We start from the raw sequence: 21,349 nt of genomic DNA, 5'->3' as shown, positions 1-21,349 counted from the left end.
AAATAATGTTACTGAAGAAAAATATACGAGAACGAATCCACCACACCTTATTACATTAATTAATAGCTTCCTTACATCTCCTATCTTTGAAGAGCTTATTCGATTTGAATCAGAAGAACAAGGTGGTGGGGTCAACATTGGGAATGTTTCATATTTCAATCTTAATATTGTTAAATCCACTCTGTTGAAGGCTTCTTCTTATCATGATTTTGCTAAGGATATAAAGAATAAAAAGGCAATAATTGAAATTTAAAATACTGATAATAAATGCTTTCTCTGGAGTATCTTAGCACATCTTTATCCACAGGCAAGGGACTGTGAAAGAGTTTCAAAGTATAATAAATATGAGAATAAATTAGAAAGTGGGGACCTGGGCATCTCTTGAGGAGAACCCATGAGCTTAAAAGATATAACAAAGTTTGAGAATATAAATAACCAAGCAATAAAGGTTTCTGGTTTAACTGATAAAAACAAAGTCCAAATTCTTAGAGTTCGTAATACTATATCCAATGAAAATTGGTCAAATGACTGGCATGAAGATCTCCGATATTTCACTGATAAAGAAACCGCTCATAATGCTTTTCCAAAAACCTTTCTAGATTGGTTAAGTAGTCAAGTTGACAAATCAAAGCATAAATCATATCCTTGTAAGAGATGTCTAAATATCTTTGGATCTCAACGAAGACTTGATAAACATTGAAAGTATTGTTCGAATCATAAAGTAGCCATTGCTGAGATGTAAGTCAGGTCAGGTCAGATGGCATCTGTGACTTGCTGCAGAAACCATGTAAACCTTAGCCTGAAGTAGGTGCCTGGAATGTCCCATCCCGAAGAGAGGATGATCACCTGTCTCTGTTATCTGAGCTCAAGCGTTTCAACATTGTTATTGCAGCACTCTCTGAGGTTTGGAGACTGGATTGTGGTGAGATCATGGCGGTTGGTTCCACCTACTATTGGTCTGGTCGCACTGATGGTTACCATGCCCAAGGAGTTGCTGTAGCTATGTCCAATAAGCTGACTCCACTGATAATTGAGGTAACACCGATCAACAAGCGTATCATAAGACTAAGGATTCGTCACTCCACGGGTGTCATTTCCCTGGTCTCTGTTTATGCTCCGACTGAGGCGAATTATCTCACCGTAAAGGACGCATTCTATGCCACGCTCGAGTCTGTGGTTGATCAGTGCCCCAGGCGAGATACTCTGAGTCTTGGGGGATTTCAATGCATCGACTGGAACTGATGGGGATGGTTATGAGATGTGTGTTGGTCCCCATAGGTCTGGAAATGTGAACCAGAATAGCACTAAGTTCCTTGACTTTGCAATAAGTCATGGATTTAGGGTGGCTTGTCCATGGTTTCAGTGCCCACAAGCTCATTGCTGGTCTTGGTATTCCAATGCTGGCAGTGTGGCAGAGTTTGACTCTGTGCTCATTAATGGTCACTGGAGGATGATCCAGAACTGCAGGGTCAACCGGAGTGCTGAGTTCCTCAATACTGACCACTGGCTTGTTGTAGCAACTCTTAAGTTGCAGCTTAAATCCAAGAGAATGGTACCATCCCAGCCGAGGCTGGATGTTGGCAAGCTCAAAGATGAGAGGGTAGCTGAGGGGTTTGCGAACAGGCTGAGTGGAGATTTGGGGGGTCTGGATGCTTTGGGGGATCCTAAAGGGTTGTGGAATGCCTTCAAGCCCACTGTCCTTGATGTTTCCGGGAGATGTCTTGGATCTCGGCAGAGGTCGAAGAAGAATTTTGTCTCTCTCGAGACACTGGATACCATTGTCCAGAGTCACAGGGTCAGGCTGAATATAGAGTTGAGCTGTTCAGGGAGCTGAGGTGTAAAACTGAACTTGCACTTAGTTTGGACACGGAGACCTGTGTGCAAGGAATCTGTGAGGGGGTAGAGCATCACCTGTGGTCAAAAGATTATCGTCCTACTTACAAGGGAATTCGCGGGTTGCATTTTCCAAGCCCGTCCCTCGGTGTACTGCAGTTATAGCGGTCCAAGTCCAAGGCAGTCCAAGGCCATCTCCACTGATGGCTCGCAGACTTCCTCTCCTGTAGCAGTCAACGTGTGGCCCTAAATGGAGTTCTCTTATCCCCTCTTTCTGTCTTGGCTGGAGTTTCTCAAGGCAATGTTCTGGGTCCTGTTCTTTTTCTGGTTTTCATCAATGATCTCTCGACTCTCTGGAAAATCCTCTTTATCTGATTGCTGATGACTCCACCCTCTGCCGTACTATCTGTCATCCCTCACACCGGCAAGCAGCAGCTTCTTCGCTCAATGCAGATCTTGGTAAAATCACAAACTGGTCCAACATGTGGAACATGTCTTTCAATCCTGACAAATCTCACACTCTCACGATGTCTCTACGAAAGCACCGTTTAGAACCCTCCCCCAGCCTCCACCCCCCATCTACTTTCTCAACAAGCCTATGGAAGAAGCCCTTTCATTCAAACTTCTGGGTCTCACTATCTGCCATGATCTTTCCTGAGAAAGCCACATTCCCAACCTGGCCTCCAAAGCCACTCAACGACGAGGAATCCTCAATCATGCAAAGTACTTTCTCGGCCCACCTGAGCTCCTGACCACATACAAAGCTCTCGTCCGCAGCCTGATGGAGTAGTGCTCTTCCCTCTGGGCTGGTCCTCCTGCCTCCCACCTTTCTCGGCTTCACGCTCTGGAAACCAAGGCATTAAGGATCATCGGTGTCTGTGGTGATGATGTTGAGTCTTTGGGCCAATCACTCTCAATGCAGGCAGGTCGGTGGTCGTTCTGTCTTCTTTCGTCTCCTCTCTGGTCTCGACCTGTCTGCGAAATGTCACAACCATATTTCCGCAGGGCGCTCAGGGTCTGCCAACAACCCCCTTCAAGTAAAACTACCAAAATCATAAATTACTGCTCACCTTCACTCTTTCATTCTTATTTTTCCCCACCTTTGGAATAAACTCCTTCGCTCTGTTCAATTCCATTCTTCCCTCCAGGCCTTCAAAACAGCCGTTCACCACTACCTATTATGGTCCCCAATCTAAATCCTCTATCTTTCCAACCCCCCGTTAATCCACCCCAAACCCACCTCCTTCAAATTCCCTGCTTTCCTTCCTGAAAGTCCCTGAAATGTCCATCTTGTATACCCCGTGTTCCCCGCCCCATCCCTCTCCCCTCCACAGATCTTCCAGTGTTTGTTCCCCACCATTTTCTCCTTCCCACTCCCACCCCTCTTGTCTCATGTCCACCCCCCCTCCCCCTTGCTGTGCGTTGTGTGTTAGCTCTCATACGAGCCTTAACTTCTTCTTCTTCTTCTTCTTCTTCTTTCGGCTGCTCCCGTTAGGGGTCGCCACAGCGGATCATCCTTATGATCTGCATAGTGATTTGGCACATGTTTTATGCCGGATGCCCTTCCTGACGCAACCCTGGTCGCCTCTTACGACACAGGGATCGGGTACACCTATTTTAACCGGGGTATACACCGGCCCACTTCACTGGTACTCACTTCGCCGACCTCGGAAGGATGACAGGCTGAGTCAACCCCTGGTGTATAAATTCAGTGGCCCAACGGGGCTTGAACTCAGGACCTTTTGGATCCCAAGCCGCTGCCCTAACCACTGCGCCAACACCAGGCTCATACGAGCCTTAACATGGTATACAAAAAAAAAGTCACCATAACATGAGAGAACCCACTTTTACAGGCATAGATTGTACAGCTTTGAGAGCACAGGGGACAATTCTGGCAAGCACATCTTCAGGACAACTGTAGGGACACGATCTGGTACAGTAGCGATTGAAATGTCCAGCCCTTGGACGATTTTCCCCAACTTTGAGGAGTCATAATAAGAGTGGAGATATTAATGTTCACACGACCGGCGTAGTGGTGTGCGCCTGTAATCCGGCTACTCAGAGGCTTGGGTTGGAGGATCGCTAAAGGATGGGAGCTCTGCACTGGACTGCGCTATGAGAGGGTGGAGGGCAGCCCGGAATCATGGCGAAACCCAATCCATATCCCTGTGTCGTAAGAGGCGACCAGGGTTGCGTCAGGAAGGGCATCCGGTGTTAAACCTGTGCCAAATCAGTATGCGGATCATAACGGATGATCCGCTGTGGCGACCCCCTAACGCGAGCAGTCGAAAGACGAACACACAACATATTAATATTCACACGGGTGGGACAAGTTGGTAATGATCAATTTGGGTCATCAAGTGTGGAGTTTGCACCAAAACACTGCACTGCTGGAGTTTGCATTGGCCAGTGAAGGACGACGCAAAACCATCTGTTGGTTTCCAAAATTCCCCTTTTGCGTAATCTTTGTGGAATCGTTTCTGGATCACCAGACGTGTTCAAGAAAGGTCCATGTTCATGAAAGGATTACACTGGTCTGCGTCATTTCAGATGTCTGGGTTTTCTCAACGGTCCCTTTATGCTTTTTGCATGCTGAATTTAGAAATGTATCTCATTTCGCTCAATCAGGTCAAGTTCTTATGCTATCTCAATTTTAAGGAAAAAAAAAATAATCAATATTTTTGCTTTTTTAATCAGCATTTTTTCTTATTCAAAATCAGACTTACATTGACATAAAATGTACAAACTATATATAAAACTAGTACGTGCCCGTAAAAAAAAAAATAATAATAATAATAATAATAATAAAAATAAATAAATATTCCAACCGCGAGCAAGAAACAACCACACAGGCCGTTTCTTCGCTCTCGCGTGCCCGTACATGCGTGGCCCAGAAGTTCGCATATCACAGTTACGATTATTCGCAATGTCGTTTTAATGGCCAATTATTCAATTAGCGCCAACGTATTTTATCTTTTCGCAATGTCGTCGCAAGGAAAAACAAAAAAGAGAAGAGAAGAGAGAGAAAAAAAATTTTACTTCCTGGTTCGGAGAACACCAGCACTCTGATGCTACCGAAATTTATGCATGGTCTAATATGAAAACGATCATAACTTGGGGCATTGTGTTTATCTATAAATGCGCATAAGAAATCGAGAAATTATTAGAATACACGAAGTCATCACTCTCCGGAAGCCCGTACGTTGTAACCCGTAATGGGGAACGCGGCTGAGCTTCCCTTCCCCCATCGGCCACGCCCACGCAATAACTTGTCTTGTCATCGGTTTGGTATATAAATGGCCATAACTTGGGAAGCACTTGTCCGATTAATATCAAACCTGGAAAAGGCACATACTCAGGTCCCCAGCAATATATCTGGCAAGTTTCAATTAGATCGGACCAGTGGTTGTTGGGAAACAGTGGTCACACACACACACACACACACACACACACACACACACACACACACACACACACACACACACACACACACACACACACACACACACACACACACCTGGAATTATCGATAGATGACGCACAAGTACCGTTAATGTGAAATTCAACATTAAAAAGACGAAGAAAAACAGCGACTGCTGGAGCGACTGAAGTTGAGTGTTGCCAGAAACAACGATTTATCTATATTTTTCTGAAATTGAAATGAAAGTAACTGAGAAGGCACTTTCTTCCACATTAAGTGTACTTATAGTACCTGCATGGCCGCCATTTTGAAAATCCAAAAATGGCCGCCACGGCGGTATGTCCGTAAATGTAAACATAGATTTTCGGATTCTCCATGTTATAACAATTCCGAAAATGTATAGGTTGTCTCATCTACCATGATTTTGAATGGAAATTAATTTACTGATATTGTGAACCTGACTAATATAAGAACCGTTGAGAAAACCTAGACCTCTGAAAAAAATATTTCAAATGCAGGCCAGTGTTATTTATCTTTAACACGCGTTCAAGAAAGGCTAATGTACGCTTGTTATCCTGTGCCCGCTCAGCAAAAAGCGGGGTAAAGCGATCTGTCACGTACATAAGTGTCTGCATTTTGGTACACCGCTCCTTCACAATTCCAAATCAAGGCGATGCATGACATCATTGCTGGGTTCAGAAGGGAGTACTCGGTTTTTACCCCGTTTGTTTTCTTGTTTGCTTCTCTGGGCGATATCTCAGCCATTCTTTGAGCTTGGAAGCTGAAGTTTGGAGACAACTGTGAAGATGCTTTGGCAAAAAGTGTTTTTTTTTATAATTTGATTAATCGATTAATCAATTAATTTCTTAATTGTTATCAATTTATTGATGACTTATTTATTGTATTTCTCCTGCTGGCAACAGCTCAGGCACATTTTGAGCTAAGACGCTGATATTTGGACATGACAGTGAACAAGTGATTTGGTTATGAAGGGGTATTTTTGATTTACTGATTAATCAATTGATTGATTGAATTAATTATTCATTTTTCAATAACTAACTCAATTTTCAGAGTTACAGATTTGGATGAAGCAGTGGTGGTTTAAGTATGCTAAAAGGCAATTGAGAAATCAATTTTTTATGACTATTATTAATGATAATTATGCAATTAATCACTGAATCAATCAATTATTGCACACTGCTCACTCCAAATCAATCTCCATATGCTGCATGGCAAGTATAATTTGCACATATTGTTATGAATTTGTAATTCGATCGCACTCAACATACAGGCTCCTTCAGTCAGTTATGTCGATAAGTGCATGTTCCCTCGATAGCTCACCTTCCATTGTTTAATGGGCAGAAATCGATTAGATGCGCTGTGATTTAATTTAATAGTTAGAGAGTGATCACAACACAATGGAGACGCCCCTCCCCCTATTCTGCGAAGAGGAAGAAGAGCTCTCCCGTTCCGTGATTCATGAGTAAACAACTCCCTCCCACCCGCATTTGTGCGGGCATGGAGGAATGAGTCACGCCGGGAGCGGGGGAGGGGCGGAGGAGGATAAGGAAGAGATCCTCTGCTTGTGAGGGTGGTTGTTCAGACGGCCTTCGGGTTCTGCTCGGCTCGGGTTAGGGTTGAGGCTTTTTGAAGGCTTTTTGCTTCGGCTTGGCCTTTTAGCAGGCCTTCGGGTTCTGCTTGGCTCAGTTCACTTTTTGGGCTCTGGCTTGGTTCGTCTAAGAGAGTCAGCTGCTTTGTTGATCGGAAGAGAGTTGAGCTGGTTGCTCGGCTCGGAGATCTTATTTCTCGCTTTGTTCATCGGAAGAGTTGCTTGTTGGCTGGTTGTTCATCGGAGGAGTGTCGGCCTGGTTCAAGGGTGCTCGAGCTGGTTCGAGCCTGTTACCCTGCTTCGTGGCCTGGTTCAGCTGGCTCTTCTTGGCTCGTGGAGCTCTTTGTTCTCCGCTTGGTTCCAGGCTTGGTGCGACTCATTGGCCTCATCTTGGAGGTCGTTCTTCGGGGAGGTGATGCATCGACGGGAAGGATTGGCGCCATATGTAACCAGCACGTGTCCAGAAGTGCGAGAGGATTCGCTGGAGCTCGGGAAGGATCGCGGCTCACGGCGATTGGATCCAGCTCGCTTTCGCTGGAGCCCGGGTCCGAACAGCTTGAAGACCACACGAGGTGGAGAGGTTCGAGATCGATTCTGGGTTTCAGCTCATCTGTACCTCTGAGTTGAAGTCCTTATTAAAGGCATCAGCCACCATTTCTTGGGTGTGTGTGTGCATATGTGTGTCCGTGGGCCCGTCAAATACGTAGAAAACTGTTCAGTGCCTGTGTTGTATAAGCTTAACATTATGGAAAAGAACTCGGCTGTATGTTTTTGCTCGTGTCTTTTTCACCATCCCCCCATTCATTGCATGCCTGTGTATGGAAATACATGTCCCCATTGTTAAATGTCACCTGCTCGTTGCGTCCCTTCCTCACATTGACTGCCATGGAGCGTTCGGAACGTTAGCTGGCTGTTTATAAGCCGATAAAACATACATCTGGTCCGATGGGGCTTGGCGATTTATAACCGCTCGGCAATCGCATACGGAACGAGCTGCTTAAGCGGCTCGTTTTCATGCAGGTCCCGTTGAGGTGCAGATCCCTGGCATTTCTGTCCACGAATGAGGTATATCTGTAATTCGGCGATTGACCCTATAGCGCGTGAACAGAAGAGTTGGCTGATCTATGGTGTGGTTAACAACACCCGTAGCTGGGTTTCGGCGTTGATCCGGAAGCTACGACTGGATTGCTCGTTCGGTAAGCGCGGGCGGCCGCAATTGGGCGAGGCGGTCGGCCGCACGCCGAATGGGCGGAAATCTTCAACAGCGTTTACCTCAGAAGTACAGAGACATGACGGAAGTAAATAGACAAATTCATTCATTTAATCTGCTAAAAGCAAGTTTTACTCAGTGATTTGGACTAATATTCAACTGTTTATTTGCAGAAAGGAGTTCCTGGGTCTTGTATGACAATTAACTGCGCCTCAAACCCAGGGAGCACACGACCTTTGCGATTTTCAAAGAGGACGAATTGTTGGCTAATCGGAAGGTGGAGTCAGTCAGCGTCAGATAGCTCAGAACCTTGGCATTCCGCTTTCTCCAGTCAATTGGGTGATTGTGCAATTCACCAGCAAAGGCAAGGAATCCAGAGATTCTTGTTCGAGTTGATCTGTTCCTCAGAAAGTTGTCTTTGAGCTGTCCAGCGGTCCATTGAAAAAACTCCCCGTTGCAAGGCAGCAGATGTTGCAGAGGAGGTCCAAGTTAGCTCAAGAACTGCCGTGCGGTACCAACATCAACTGGGTTACTATGGGAGAGCAGCGAGGAGAAAACCTCTTTTTAGACCAGCCAACATTCAAAGGAGAAAGAAGTAGGCTGATGAGATGCCACCAGATCCTTGGAGTTCTGGCAAACTGTCATTTTTTTTCAGATGAGTCCCAATTTGCTCAACTTTCTGACAGTGGACGCATATGGGTTTGGAGACTTCCCAGTCAGATTTCTCTTTGAATCAATTGCAGCCAACTGTCAAACACAGTAGTTTTTCAGTGATAGTGTGGGAGCAATCTGGAGTGCTGGTCGGTCAGAGCTTGTGGAGTGTGTTGGCAACATCAACTCGATGATATGCATTTCTATCCTTGAGGATGGATTTCTCCCCATCTTCTCCACTGGTCAGATGGTCAAAAACAACACTCTGTTCATGGAAGATGGAGCTCCATGCCACACTGCAAAAAAGACCAAAGAATGACAGGAAAGAAATGGGATCGAGCGACTTCCATGGCCAAGTCAGTCTCCTGACATGAATCCCATTGAGCACCTTTGGGCTGTATTGGATGAGGCTGTGCGGAAAAAGTCCAGGTAATCAACATCACGGGCAGAATTTCTGAACCTTTTGCGTGAAGCCTGGGCAGAAACCCCAAAAGAGAAAATTTCAGAACTCATTAATTCTATGCCTGAAAGAGTAAAAGCATGTCATACGTCACGTGGTACAGGTTCCATTTTGGGCCCCCCCCCCCTTCCCCAAAAAAAACTTTGCATCTCCATCTCCACAACCACTCCATGGGAAAAATGTACATGTTGGTTCTTGTCAAGTACTCCCCCATGAGGAAATAACATGTGCTAATGATGATGTCATCCCTGTCTTCATGATGACATCATAGTTCGACAAGTACAACGCTTGATTCGATAAGAAATGAAATTTTTTTACCCTCACCGAAGGAGAGGGCATTGTGTTTGGGTCCATTTGTTTGTCTGTCTGTGTGTCTGTATGGCTGTCTGCTTGTTGTCTGTCTGTATGCAACAACCGCTTGTTAGATTGAGACAAAATTTTCACCATAGGCAAGACTCCTCATGAAGAATGTTTCAAACATAATTATGTCATAGATCACGTGGTGTGGCAGCCATTTTGGAAAAACAGAAAAACTTTGGACCTCATTATCTCTGAAACCGTACCAAGGAAAAAATTGAAACTTGGCACACGTAAAAATCTTCTTCTCCAGAACGGCTGGACAGATCGAGGGGAAACTTTACAAAAGTGCTCCCGAAGTCTTGAGTGTCCAAGTTTTTTCAGAAATAATTAATAGGTCACATGGTTTGGCAGCCATATTGGATCGAAGAAAGTATTAAATAATGTTTTCTCTGGAACCGCTTAATCAAGCGACATGAAAATTCCAAATTATGATCGAGTCGAGATGGGGAATACATGTTATAGATTTCAGCTTTATCAGACACATGGTTTGGCAGGCAGTTTATATTCTTCTTCTTGAGTTTTATATATATATTATTCATTTTTGAATAAGGCACATTTGGCTGTGTGTAGATGGTTTTGAAAGGAGAGTAGTAGTAGCTAAAATGCAAATCCTATCTGACATGTTCCATCCATACATTGAGACCATACTCTGTGCGCCGAAGCAATCTGGGCTATTCAGCACAATCCGGGACAGGTTACCACTCCAACGCAGGATACCAGCAAGCTGGTACTCATTTTGCCACCCTCAGAAGGATCACAGGCAGAGTTAAACCCACCTGGTAATAATTCAACAGTCGAGGGGGATTTGAACTCAGGATCCTGGGATCCCAAGCCCACCACCCCAACAATTAAGCCAACACCAGGCATATCTGATGTGTTGGAAGAACAAAACAAAAAAAAGCATCAAGTCATATAATCTTCGTTTTGTGTGCAGAGAGACAACTTGATTGGAAAACTAATATATTCCGCCTTGTGTGCAATTAGCACAGATTCAGTGTGCTGTGCCTAATCGATACAAAATGGCTTCCAATAGAAAGTTGTTGCGACTGCTTGTGTATGGGGACTCCATTGGAAACACCCCCACCCCAATCTCTGAAACACTTTGTAATGTTTGGAGAAACACCCCCACCACTTTGAAACCCTAAATTGTTATGGCCATTGAAGAAAACGCTTCTTCCTCTAAAAGCTTTTGAAAATGTATTGAAACACTCATCTTCCGTTATTTTTGTGGCATCAGCACCCTCTGTATTTTTCTTCATCATTAATTATTATTCCTCCTCCTCTTCTTCTTCAACACAGACATATTTTGCAAACCTGTCTCTCATGGGAACACTGTTTCTATCATCCATCCTCTGGTTGTTACACCTCAACCTTTCTCCATGCCTTGAACAACAATGCAATCCACCCATCCTGCAATGTTTATCTCACAGTGACACATGGGAATCTTGGGAAAATGTTTGCAAAGGTTGTCTGCACACAATAATCAAATCCCATTTACGTTATTTTGCAGTGTCAACCCCCTCCGTGTCAGTGCCCTCCCAAATATCGACGACAAGCACACATCCTTCCACGTGTCCCCCTCTTCAGCATCCCTCCACTTCATGTCCCGTCTTGCTGCATCCTCCTCACCCCATCCTCTCCAAGCTCCCGCCCGCAACTCAACCCGCACCTTCATAACCTAAACCAACTGCCCCCCATCCCTCAACCTCCAAGCCTCCCAACCTCTCAACACCTTCTCTGCATCCCTCACTGTGTGCACCTCAAAAATCTGAGGCCTCCACTCCATTCTGACATATCTCTTAATCCATGATGAAGCTTACAGACCAGACATTATCAGTATAACAGAATTTGTGTTTCCATAGAATGTCCCACACACTGTCCATGCCTATACGAGGGGCAAACAAACTACTTCCTTCATGTGGATAACTTAAATGTGCTGTTAAACATGGAACACTGCAGAATTTGTCATTTAGGAGGAAAAAAAATTGACTTTGTATATCAAGATTATAAAGGTCTTCACCAACACAAAATTGTTCCAGAAGGGATTCCATTAGTTAAAAGAGAAAAAAACACATTCATGGTTGAACATCAAGGTATTTCTTGACATGCTCGTGTGTATAAAATGGTGACGTACCAGACTTGGGTGTTAATCCATCATCCTGACAGTGGAGGTTGCAGACATCACTGAAATCGATTCCCTGGAAACCAGGAACATTTTCCAGCTGCACATTTTGGACTCCAACAAACTTTTGGCAGAAACTGGAAAGTTCTCGAGTTACATTTTCCAAGCTGACGAACACACTTCCCAACAGAAAAGATCCTGCAAGCTGGACAACCTGCGGCTTCAAAAAAGATTTCACAAATTTACAGAAGTCAGCGTACATTGCAAATTTAAACTTCTCTTTGGTGAGAGAGAGGAGCTCTGTTCGCAATGAATCGGAGTCTGTACAAGCTCGAAGAACCTTCTGATTCTGAATTCCAAGTACATTGATCACTGCTTGGGCTGTTTCTGCTCTCAGACCTTGTGATTGGAGCCATTCCAAGAAGTTTTCCATTTCACCGATGACCTGCCAGGGACAAAATGCTCATGTTAATAAAGGAAAGGTTGTACATGTTATTTTCTTTACTCTATTTTATCCCATCAATGTGGGGTTTACAGCCAGTTTGTTCACCCAATGTGGGCTGGCAGGATGGCCTTGAGGTTGGCAAACTTGCCCCTGGGTTGTCTCACTTGGGTTTGAATTCCGACGCGGCTATAAACTGTCACCGTGGAGTTTTACAGACAGGGAAAGTGATCAAAGTGTGTGTGTCGTCCTTCAGATGAACGTTCAACTGGGCATCTCCCCTCACAGCATTAGTTGGTGGACATTAAAAACCACATGGAATGTGGCAAAAACCACATTCCAAATTTATTCTCTCATTTACAGGGGGAACATCAATGGCACAGTCATACTCTAAGCAATGATGCAACCACCAGCTACTGCAAACAAAAGAAGGAACCAAAAATGAAAAATGAAAGTGCCCCCTCCCCCACTCCCTCTAATCTCCACTCTTCCCCCTCGCTCTCTCATTATTGTTTCATGAATAATCATTTAATCAATGTCCGGAACCAAAAAGGCAATACATCAACAGTAACACAAAGGTTGCACAAAACAAGGACAAAACAAGAAGCGAATACTTCGATATCGCGCGGCTGGAGGCAGTAAAAGTCTCGGTTAAAAATTATGAAACAATTTTGCATTTATAAAATTTAAATGTAGACACAGTGAATTAGCATGCAGTGGAGCATTGTGTCGCAAGGGGGTGGCGGTGGCGCATTGTGTCGTGAGGGGATGGCGGTGGCGCATCGTGTTGCGAGGGGATGGCGGTGGTGCATCATGTCACGAAGAGGAGGCGGTGGCGCATCGTGTCACGAGGGGGTGGCGGTGGAGCATCGTGTCGCGAGGTGGTGGCGGTGGCGCATCGTGTCATGAGGGGATGGCGGTGGCGCACCGTGTCACGAGGGGGTGGTGGTGGCGCATCATGTCGCGAGGGGGTGGCGGTGGCGCGAGGAGGTGGAGGATCGTGTCACGAGGGGGTGGTGGTGGCGCATAGTGTCGCGAGGGGGTGGCGGAGGAGAATCGTGTCATGAGGGGGTGGCGGCGAGTGCATCACGAGGGGTGGAGGTGGCGAGCACGTCGCGAGCAGGTGGAGGTGGCGAGCGCGTCGCGAGCAGGTGGAGGCGGCGAGCGCGTCGCGAGCAGGTGGAGGCGGCGAGCGCGTCGCGAGCAGGTGGAGGCGGCGAGCGCGTCGCGAGCAGGTGGAGGCGGCGAGCGCGTCGCGAGCAGGTGGAGGCGGCGAGCGCGTCGCGAGCAGGTGGAGGCGGCGAGCGCGTCGCGAGCAGGTGGAGGCGGCGCCGGCCGCGAGCAGGTGGAGGCGGCAGCGCTGGGCCGCGAGCAGGTGGAGGCGGCGCAGCGCGTCGCGAGCAGGTGGAGGCGGCGCGCGGCCGCGAGCAGGTGGAGGGGGCGAGCGCGGCGCGAGCAGGTGGAGGCGGCGAGCGCGTCGCGAGCAGGTGGAGGCGGCGAGCGCGTCGCGAGCAGGTGGAGGCGGCGAGCGCGTCGCGAGCAGGTGGAGGCGGCGAGCGCGTCGCGAGCAGGTGGAGGCGGCGAGCGCGTCGCGAGCAGGTGGAGGTGGCAAGGGCTTCACGAGGGGTGGAGGTGGCGAGCGCGTCGCGAGGAGGGTGGAGGCGGCGAGCACGTCGCAAGGGGGTGGAGGCGGCGAGCACGTCGCAAGGGGGTGGCGGTGGCGAGCGCATCATCATCAGGACAGGCGGTGCGAGGGGGTGGCGAGGATAGGCAGTGCGAGCGGGTGGCGAGAGAAGGCGGTGCGAGCGGGTGGCGAGAGAAGGCGGTGCGAGCGGGTGGCGAGAGAAGGCGGTGCGAGCGGGTGGCGAGAGAAGGCGGTGCGAGCGGGTGGCGAGAGAAGGCGGTGCGAGCGGGTGGCGAGAGAAGGCGGTGCGAGCGGGTGGCGAGAGAAGGCGGTGCGAGCGGGGGCGGTGCGAGCGGGTGGCGAGAGAAGGCGGTGCGAGCGGGTGGCGAGAGAAGGCGGTGCGAGCGGGTGGCGAGAGAAGGCGGTGCGAGCGGGTGGCGAGAGAAGGCGGTGCGAGCGGGTGGCGAGAGAAGGCGGTGCGAGCGGGTGGCGAGAGAAGGCGGTGCGAGCGGGTGGCGAGAGAAGGCGGTGCGAGCTGGCGATGAGAAGGCGGTGCGAGCGGGTGGCGAGAGAAGGCGGTGCGAGCGGTGATGGCGAGAGAAGGCGTGCGAGCGGGTGGCGAGAGAAGGCGGTGCGAGCGGGTGGCGAGAGAAGGCGGTGCGAGCGGGTGGCGAGAGAAGTCGGTGCGAGCGGGTGGCGAGAGAAGTCGGAGCGAGTGGGTGGTGAGAGAAGGTGGTGGTGAGGAAGTGGTGAGGGCAGGCGGTGCGTGGGGGTGGCGAGGGCAGGCTGTGGGGAGGAAGTGGCGAGGGCAGGTGGTGATGAGGTGGCGAGGCCAGGAGGTGGTGAGGGGTGGAGAGGCCAGGCGGTGGTGAGGGGTGGCGAGGCCAGGCGGTGGTGAGGGGTGGCGAGGCCAGGCGGTGGTGAGGGGTGGCGAGGCCAGGCGGTGGTGAGGGGTGGCGAGGCCAGGCGGTGGTATACCCAGGCCAGGCGGTGGTGAGGGTGGCGAGGCCAGGCGGTTATGGCGGGGACAGGCGGTGGTGAGGGGTGGCGAGGCCAGGCGGTGGTGAGGGGTGGCGAGGCCAGGCGGTGGTGAGGGGTGGCGAGGCCAGGCGGTGGTGAGGGGTGGCGAGGCCAGGCGGTGGTGAGGGGTGGCGAGGCCAGGCGGTGGTGAGGGGTGGCGAGGCCAGGCGGTGGTGAGGGGTGGCAAGGTCAAGCGGTGGCGAGGGGGTGGCGAGGCCAAGTGGTGGTGAGGGGGTAAATACAGGTTCTTGGCAAGGGACAGTGTGTCGTTGATGTTGTGTATTCCTCACCCCAAAACTGTCTCCGCCCAACCCCCTTTCCTCTTCCACCAAAATTTGTATTATTATTATTTTTTTTTCATTGTAACACCCTGGTGATGTCCTTATACCTGCCCCCACTTTTATCATTCCCACTCTCCCCCCCACCCTCCCCCTCCACATCCCCTATTTAATGGACCAAATCTTCGCTTGACGGATTTATTTAATCTGAATAATGTTATCTGTTTCGTACATGCATGATGGACCAAATCTGAATTGCCACCAACTGCACCAAATTTCCTTGATCATTCCTCATGTATCTTTGTGGCAGGATCACCCAGAGCCGAGCACCCCAGGCAGTCGCCTGACCTTAATTCCTGCCCTGCCCCACCATCTCCACATAATAATAGGGTCATGCTGTCTGTCTAGCCCATCCTGAAACACAGAAAAACTCCTTGGAGAGAAAAAAATATTGAATGAAAGTATTTTTCAAATTAATCCAAACCTGCAGAAAAATTACAATCTTTTTCAATCAGGTCAGGTCAGGTATGGGAGCATGTGCCAGAACAGCGCGCTGCGTCCACTTTCCGCCCGTACTCCAGGAGCCTCCATCTGGCCATCCCCTAGGCAGATGCCAGGCCCATCCCCATCTCCTTGAGATGATGGTCAACCTGCTGCAACCACGAGGCACGTGGTCGGCCCACTGGCCTCCTCCACTCATGAGACTTCCTCGCTGAGAGAATCTGGTGAGCAGGATCAGCGTCAGGAAAACGAGCCACATGTCCATACAGCCGCAACTGACGCTCACGGACTATGCAGGTAACAAATCTCATCCGAGTCTCTCTCAGCAACCGCTCGTTGGACACAAAATCCGACCAGCGATAGCCAAGGATTCTCCGAAGAGACCTGGTACCAAAGGAATTAAGTCTCCGTCTCAGATCCTTGGTCAGAGTCCAAGTCTCGCATCCATAGAGCAAGACTGGAAGCACCAAGGACCTGAAGACTTTTTTTTTTTGTATACCTTGGTCGAGGCTCCTATGAGAGTGAACACACAACTCACAGCAAGGAGGCATGAGACAAGAGGGGCGGGAATGGAAGGGACAAAACAGTGGGGAACAGACACATTAGGTGAACTGTGGAAGGGAGAGGGATGGGAATGGGACGGGGAACATGGCAAAGAGAAGATGGACATTGCAGGGACTTTCAGGAAGGAAAGCAGGAGAATTGAAGGAAGTGGGCTTAGGTGGATTATCGGGGGTAGAAAAGATCGAGGATTTGGATGGGGGAAGATAAGAGGTAGTGGTCAACAGCTGTTTTGAAAGCCTGGAGGGAAGAATGGGAAAGAATACAGTGAGGAAGTTTATTCCAAAGGCAGGAAAAAAGAGGAATGAAAGAGTGAAGATGAGCAGTGATTCGTGATTTTGGTAGTTTTACCAGAAGGGGGTTGTTGGCGGACCTTGAGCGCCCTGTGGAAATGGGGTGGGGACAAATCGCAAGGGTTGAGAGGAGTCTGTAGAAGACAGAAAGACCACCGACCAACCTGCGGTGATTGAGTGAGAGGCCCAAAGACTCAGCTTCATTGCGGGAGATGCCGATGATCTTAAATGCCATGGTTTCGACAGCGTGAAGCCGAGAAAGGTGGGAGGCAGGAGCACCAGCCCAGAGGGGAGAGCAGTACTCCATCAGGCTACGGACAAAAGCTTTGTAAGTGGTCAGGAGCTCAAGAGGGCCGAGGAAAGACTTTGCACGACGGAGGATTCCCAGTCGGCGACTGGCTTTTGAGGCGAGGTTGGAAATGTGACTTTCCCAGGAAAGGTCACGGCAGATAGTGAGACCCAGAAGCTTGAAAGAAAAGACTTCTTCCAGAGGATTGTTGAGAAAGTGGATGGGGGGGGGGGTTTCTAAACGGTCCTTTCGAAGAGACATAGTGAGAGTGTGAGATTTGTCTGGATTGAAAGACATGTTCCACGTGTTGGACCAGTTTGTGATTTAATCCAGATCTGCAGTGAGCGAAGAAGCTGCTGCTTGCCGGTGTGAGGGATGACAGATAGTACGGCAGAGGGTGGAGTCATCAGCAATTAGATAAAGAGGATTTTCCAGAGAGTCCGAGAGATCATTGATGAAAACCAGAAAAAGAACAGGGCCCAGAACGCTACCTTGAGGAACTCCAGCCTGCACAGGAAGAGGGGATGAAAGAACTCCATTTAGGGCCACACGTTGACTGCGACAGGAGAGGAAGTCTGCGAGCCATGAGTGGAGATGGCCTTGAATACCATGGGAAGAGAGTTTGGTGAGTAGGGCAGGGTGCCAGACTGTGTCAAAAGCACGTGATATGTCCAGGGATATGGCTCGGATTTCCTGTCTGGCATTGAGGACCTCCATCCATTGATGGGAGAGCAGAAGCAGCATATCCAGGGTAGAGTGACCTGGTCTGAAACCAAATTGATGATTGGAAATCAAGCCATTGGAGAAGAGGAAGGATTTCATGTCTGAAGCGATGATGGATTCCATCACCTTGCTGATGATTGGGAGAAGGCTGATTGGTCTGTAGTTACAGGGATCTGTTTTTGCACCTTTTTTATGCAGGGCAGTGATGTTAGCAGATTTCCAAGCAGATGGCAGATGACCTTGGGCAAATGAGAGGGTGAATAGAGCAGAGAGAGGGTGAGCAAGAGCAGAAGAGCAGGCTTTGAGGACACGTGGGCTGATGCGGTCTGGACCGGTTGCAGAATCTGACTCGAGGTTTGAAAGCAAGCTCTCCACCTTGTCAGGAGAAAAGGATACAGAGTCCAGGGACAGTTGGGTGCGACTGGGTAAAGTGGGTAGAGATAGTGATGGGTTTGGGACACAAGATTTAGCTGCAAACACCGAGTTTAGACATTCAGATTTTTCACGTGTGGAATCAGCAGTGCGGCCATTTGAGGTAAGGGAGGGGATGGAGGGGGAACATACACCAGAAACAGATTTGATTAAATGCCACCAGAATTTTGAGGAGGGAGAGAGGTTTGAGAATTCAGACTTGAGATGAGAAAGATGTTGTTTTCTGGCTCTCCTGAGGGTATATACACAATTGTTCCGAGCTTTGTGGAAAGAACTGAGATTGCCCTCAGTTGGGTTTGCTTTCCATGAGGCAAGGGCAAGTTGTTTCAGGACAACTGCCTCGCCACAAGCTTCAGTAAACCAAGGGCGGGAGGAAGGGTAAGACAACTGAACACGAGAGGGGATAAATCTGTGCATGAGGGAGAGCAAGTTTCTTTGAAAGAATTCCCAGGATGAGTTGATGTTTGAGAAAGTAGTGATAGGAGACCAGTCTGTAAGTTTGATGGCTGCTCGGAGACCCTGCCAGTCGGCTTGAATGAAATGCCAGACTCGACGGCGGTGAGGTGGTTCTCTGATAACAGCCAGAGAGATGTCCACTTTAACAAGGACGTGGTCAGAAGAACCAATTGGAGCGAAGGAAGAGCAGTGGATATTGTCAGGGAAATTTGTCAAAATCAGATCCAGAAGAGATGGAGTACCATTGGTTGAGATCTGGGTCGGGAAGTTGACCGATTGAGTCAGTCCCAATGAGTCGCAGAAAGCTTTTGCTGAGGTGCCATGGCAGGTGAGAGAGGTACCCACACCTAGCCAACTGGCGTGATGACAATTGAAGTCACCACATAAGAGGAAGAGAGAGTTTGGATGAGAAGATAGAAGATGGTCCATATTTTCAGATAGTGAGGTGTAGATGGAGTCATCACTGTTCGGTGGACGGTACAGTACACATATAAACATGAGGTGGGAGTGGAGGGGAAGCCGAAGCCAGAGGTATTCCTGGGGGTGTGGGGGAGTGAGAGCAGTGCATGGAGAGTGAGGAATAGAGTCTTTGATGAAGAGAGCAACACCTCCACCAGGACGAGGCTCAGGTCTGTCATACCGTAAGAGGGAGTAACCAGGGAGAGATACTTGGGAGTCAGACACGTCTTGGGAGAGGAAAGTTTCTGTTAGGCAGATAATGTCTGATTTGTCAGTGGCAACCTGTATGGAAAGATCTGAAAGGTTTGAGCGAAGGCCCCGGATATTTGAGGTCCACACTTTTAATGAAGAGGTAGGGAAGGAGGCTTTGGGTGCAGGAGGTGGAGGGGGAGGGGGAGGGTAGGACAAGGGACGAGGGGGGGAGGTAAGGAGGGTTGCTGAAAGAGTGTGGGGTATTGCAGAATAGCGAGGGGAGGGGGCCGAATGAGGAGGAGAAAAGGCTCTGTGGTGCTGGGGGAGAGGGGGGACAAGAGCCAAGGAAGAAGGCAGATGAGGTTTTGAGGAGGTGGAGTGAAGAGATGGAGGTGAGAGGGCAGTGGAGGGAGGCAGGTTGGTGGATGAGAGGGGGGAAACTTAGAGAAGGAAGAGTGAGGGGGATGAAAGGTGCGAGAAAGGTGAGGGGGGAATTTTTGAGAGAGGTGAGAGGGAGGCTTGGAGGGAGAAGAGTGGGATGATTGCTTTGAGAGTGAGAGTGAGGGGTGAGGGGGGTGAGTTGGCACTGAAGTTGGAAAAAAGAGAATGGTTGATGGAAAGTGAGCATCCATGGCAAACTGTGGTTTTTAAAAGTTTTAGGTCAGAGATGCGATTTAACACAATTCTTGATGGATGCAATGAAGGCGAATTCAGAGCATGGAGAGAAGAAGCGCTGTAATAGTTGGATTTTTTAGGCAAGGAATGAAGGAGAGGTCGAAATGAGAGCAGTCTGTTAAAATAGCAGAAGAGTAGTGCATTGTGAAACAGTAAAGAGTACCACATATGTGAGAGAGGAAGATGAAGCATTATAAGATCGTTTTTGTTGTTAATATTAATGTATGAGAGAGTTCAACAGATTAGGTCATAGAAGAGTAAAAAAAAAAAAAAAAATCGAGGAAGAAGACGAGGAGGAAGTTAAGAGGAAGAAGAAGAAGCAGAATCGGGAGAAGGTGAGCGTGTTGTTGTTGTTATTGGGTATATATATTTTTTATTTTTATTTTTTTTTGAGATAAAGAGATGAGTTGGGAGAATGGGGGATGTTTGGAAAGTGGGGAGGATGAAAATTGAAGGTAATGGGGAGGATAGAAATTGAAGGTAATGGTGAGAAAAAACAAACAAACAAAAAAAAAAAAAACGATCGAACACCGAGTGGAACCGGTAGGCCTCAAGCCTAGGACTAGGCCTCAAACACCAGGTAAGAACGTCGACAAAAATACTCACAAAATAGCACGATTTTTGAAACAAAACCGAACTAGGAACACACAGTAACATGTAGGTGAGAAAATTAAACAGTTAAAACGGGACAAATAACAACCGGAAACTTAACTTTGAAAACGTCAGCAGGGAGCCCCAAAGGAGACCTCTCGCCGCTCCAAAACCGGAACCGGAAGTCACTCGGACTTTCGTCCTCCCGCACAGGTACCGGCAGCGCCACACCCCATGATGCAGTGAATCCATGACTCCCCAGGCCCGATCCAGACGTCTATTGACCTCTGACTCGCAGCCAGCAGAGACATGAATATCACTGCCAAGGTAAGTGAATCTCTCCACGACCTCAACATCCTCACCACAAACAGACACAGACAGGACAGCAGCATCCAAGATGTCACCGAAAGCCTGGATCTTAGTTTTGACCCAAGAAACCCGTAATCCCAGCGGCTCAGACTCCTCATTCAGCACCTTAAGGGCCCCCAAAAGGATGTCTAAAGTCTCCACAAAGATGACTGCATCATCTGCAAAATCAAGGTCCGAAATCTTGACATTCCCAAACGATGCACCGCAACTTGATCTCTCCGACATCCTCCCTAAAATCCAGTCCATACAAGTGCTGAAAAGTGTGGGGGCCAGTACACACCCCTGACGAACTCCAGTTACAACTGGAAATAAGTCAGAGATGGTACCACCACACTTCACAGCACTCTCAGTACCAGAGTAGAGTTTAGACATCAGATCGATCAGTTTTGGTGGCACCCCACGAAGACCAAGAATCCTCCAGAGGACATCCCGATTCACTGAAGCGAATGCTTTACAGAGATCAACATAGGCTGCAAGCAGCCCCTGCCGAAACTCTCGTCTGCGTTCGGTGAGGACACGAAGGGCAAGGATACGGTCAATCGTTGACCTCTTTGGTGTAACGCCTGACTGCTCTGGACGCTGGTGCTCAAGCAGATGGTGGCGAACCCTATCAAGAATTATCCGAGCAAAGACCTTGCCCGGCACTGAGAGCAGCGTCACCCCTCCATAGTTGTTGCAGTCTTGGCGATCACCCTTCCCTTTCCAGAGAGGGACAACAAGGCCCCTCTTCCAGTCAGTTGGGATGATGCCTGTGTTCCAGGCAGAGCACAAAACTGCA

At 48.6% G+C, this 21,349-nt stretch overlaps 2 protein-coding genes across 5 annotated transcripts in view; both read right to left on the bottom strand.

Moving 5' to 3' along the window:
- Positions 1-21,349, bottom strand: part of LOC147029209 (uncharacterized) — a 159,569-nt gene that overhangs the window by 36,107 nt on the left and 102,113 nt on the right. The window contains exon 2 of the mRNA XM_085876434.1: positions 11,679-12,111. Coding sequence (XP_085732560.1) covers positions 11,679-12,099 — 421 coding nt within the window. The 5' untranslated portion in view covers positions 12,100-12,111. The remainder of the gene's footprint in view (positions 1-11,678; positions 12,112-21,349) is intronic.
- LOC147029212 (uncharacterized) overlaps positions 1-21,349 on the bottom strand; it is a 299,659-nt gene that overhangs the window by 229,709 nt on the left and 48,601 nt on the right. The window lies entirely within an intron of this gene.

The sequence above is a fragment of the Eptatretus burgeri genome, chromosome 4 (genome assembly GCF_056783735.1).
Source record: "Eptatretus burgeri isolate ZD-2024b chromosome 4, Ebu_testis_v1, whole genome shotgun sequence".
NCBI classification, from domain to species: Eukaryota; Metazoa; Chordata; class Myxini; order Myxiniformes; family Myxinidae; genus Eptatretus; species Eptatretus burgeri.
The sequence above is the reverse complement of the archived record's forward strand: the minus strand, read 5'-3'. Positions and strand labels throughout refer to the sequence as shown.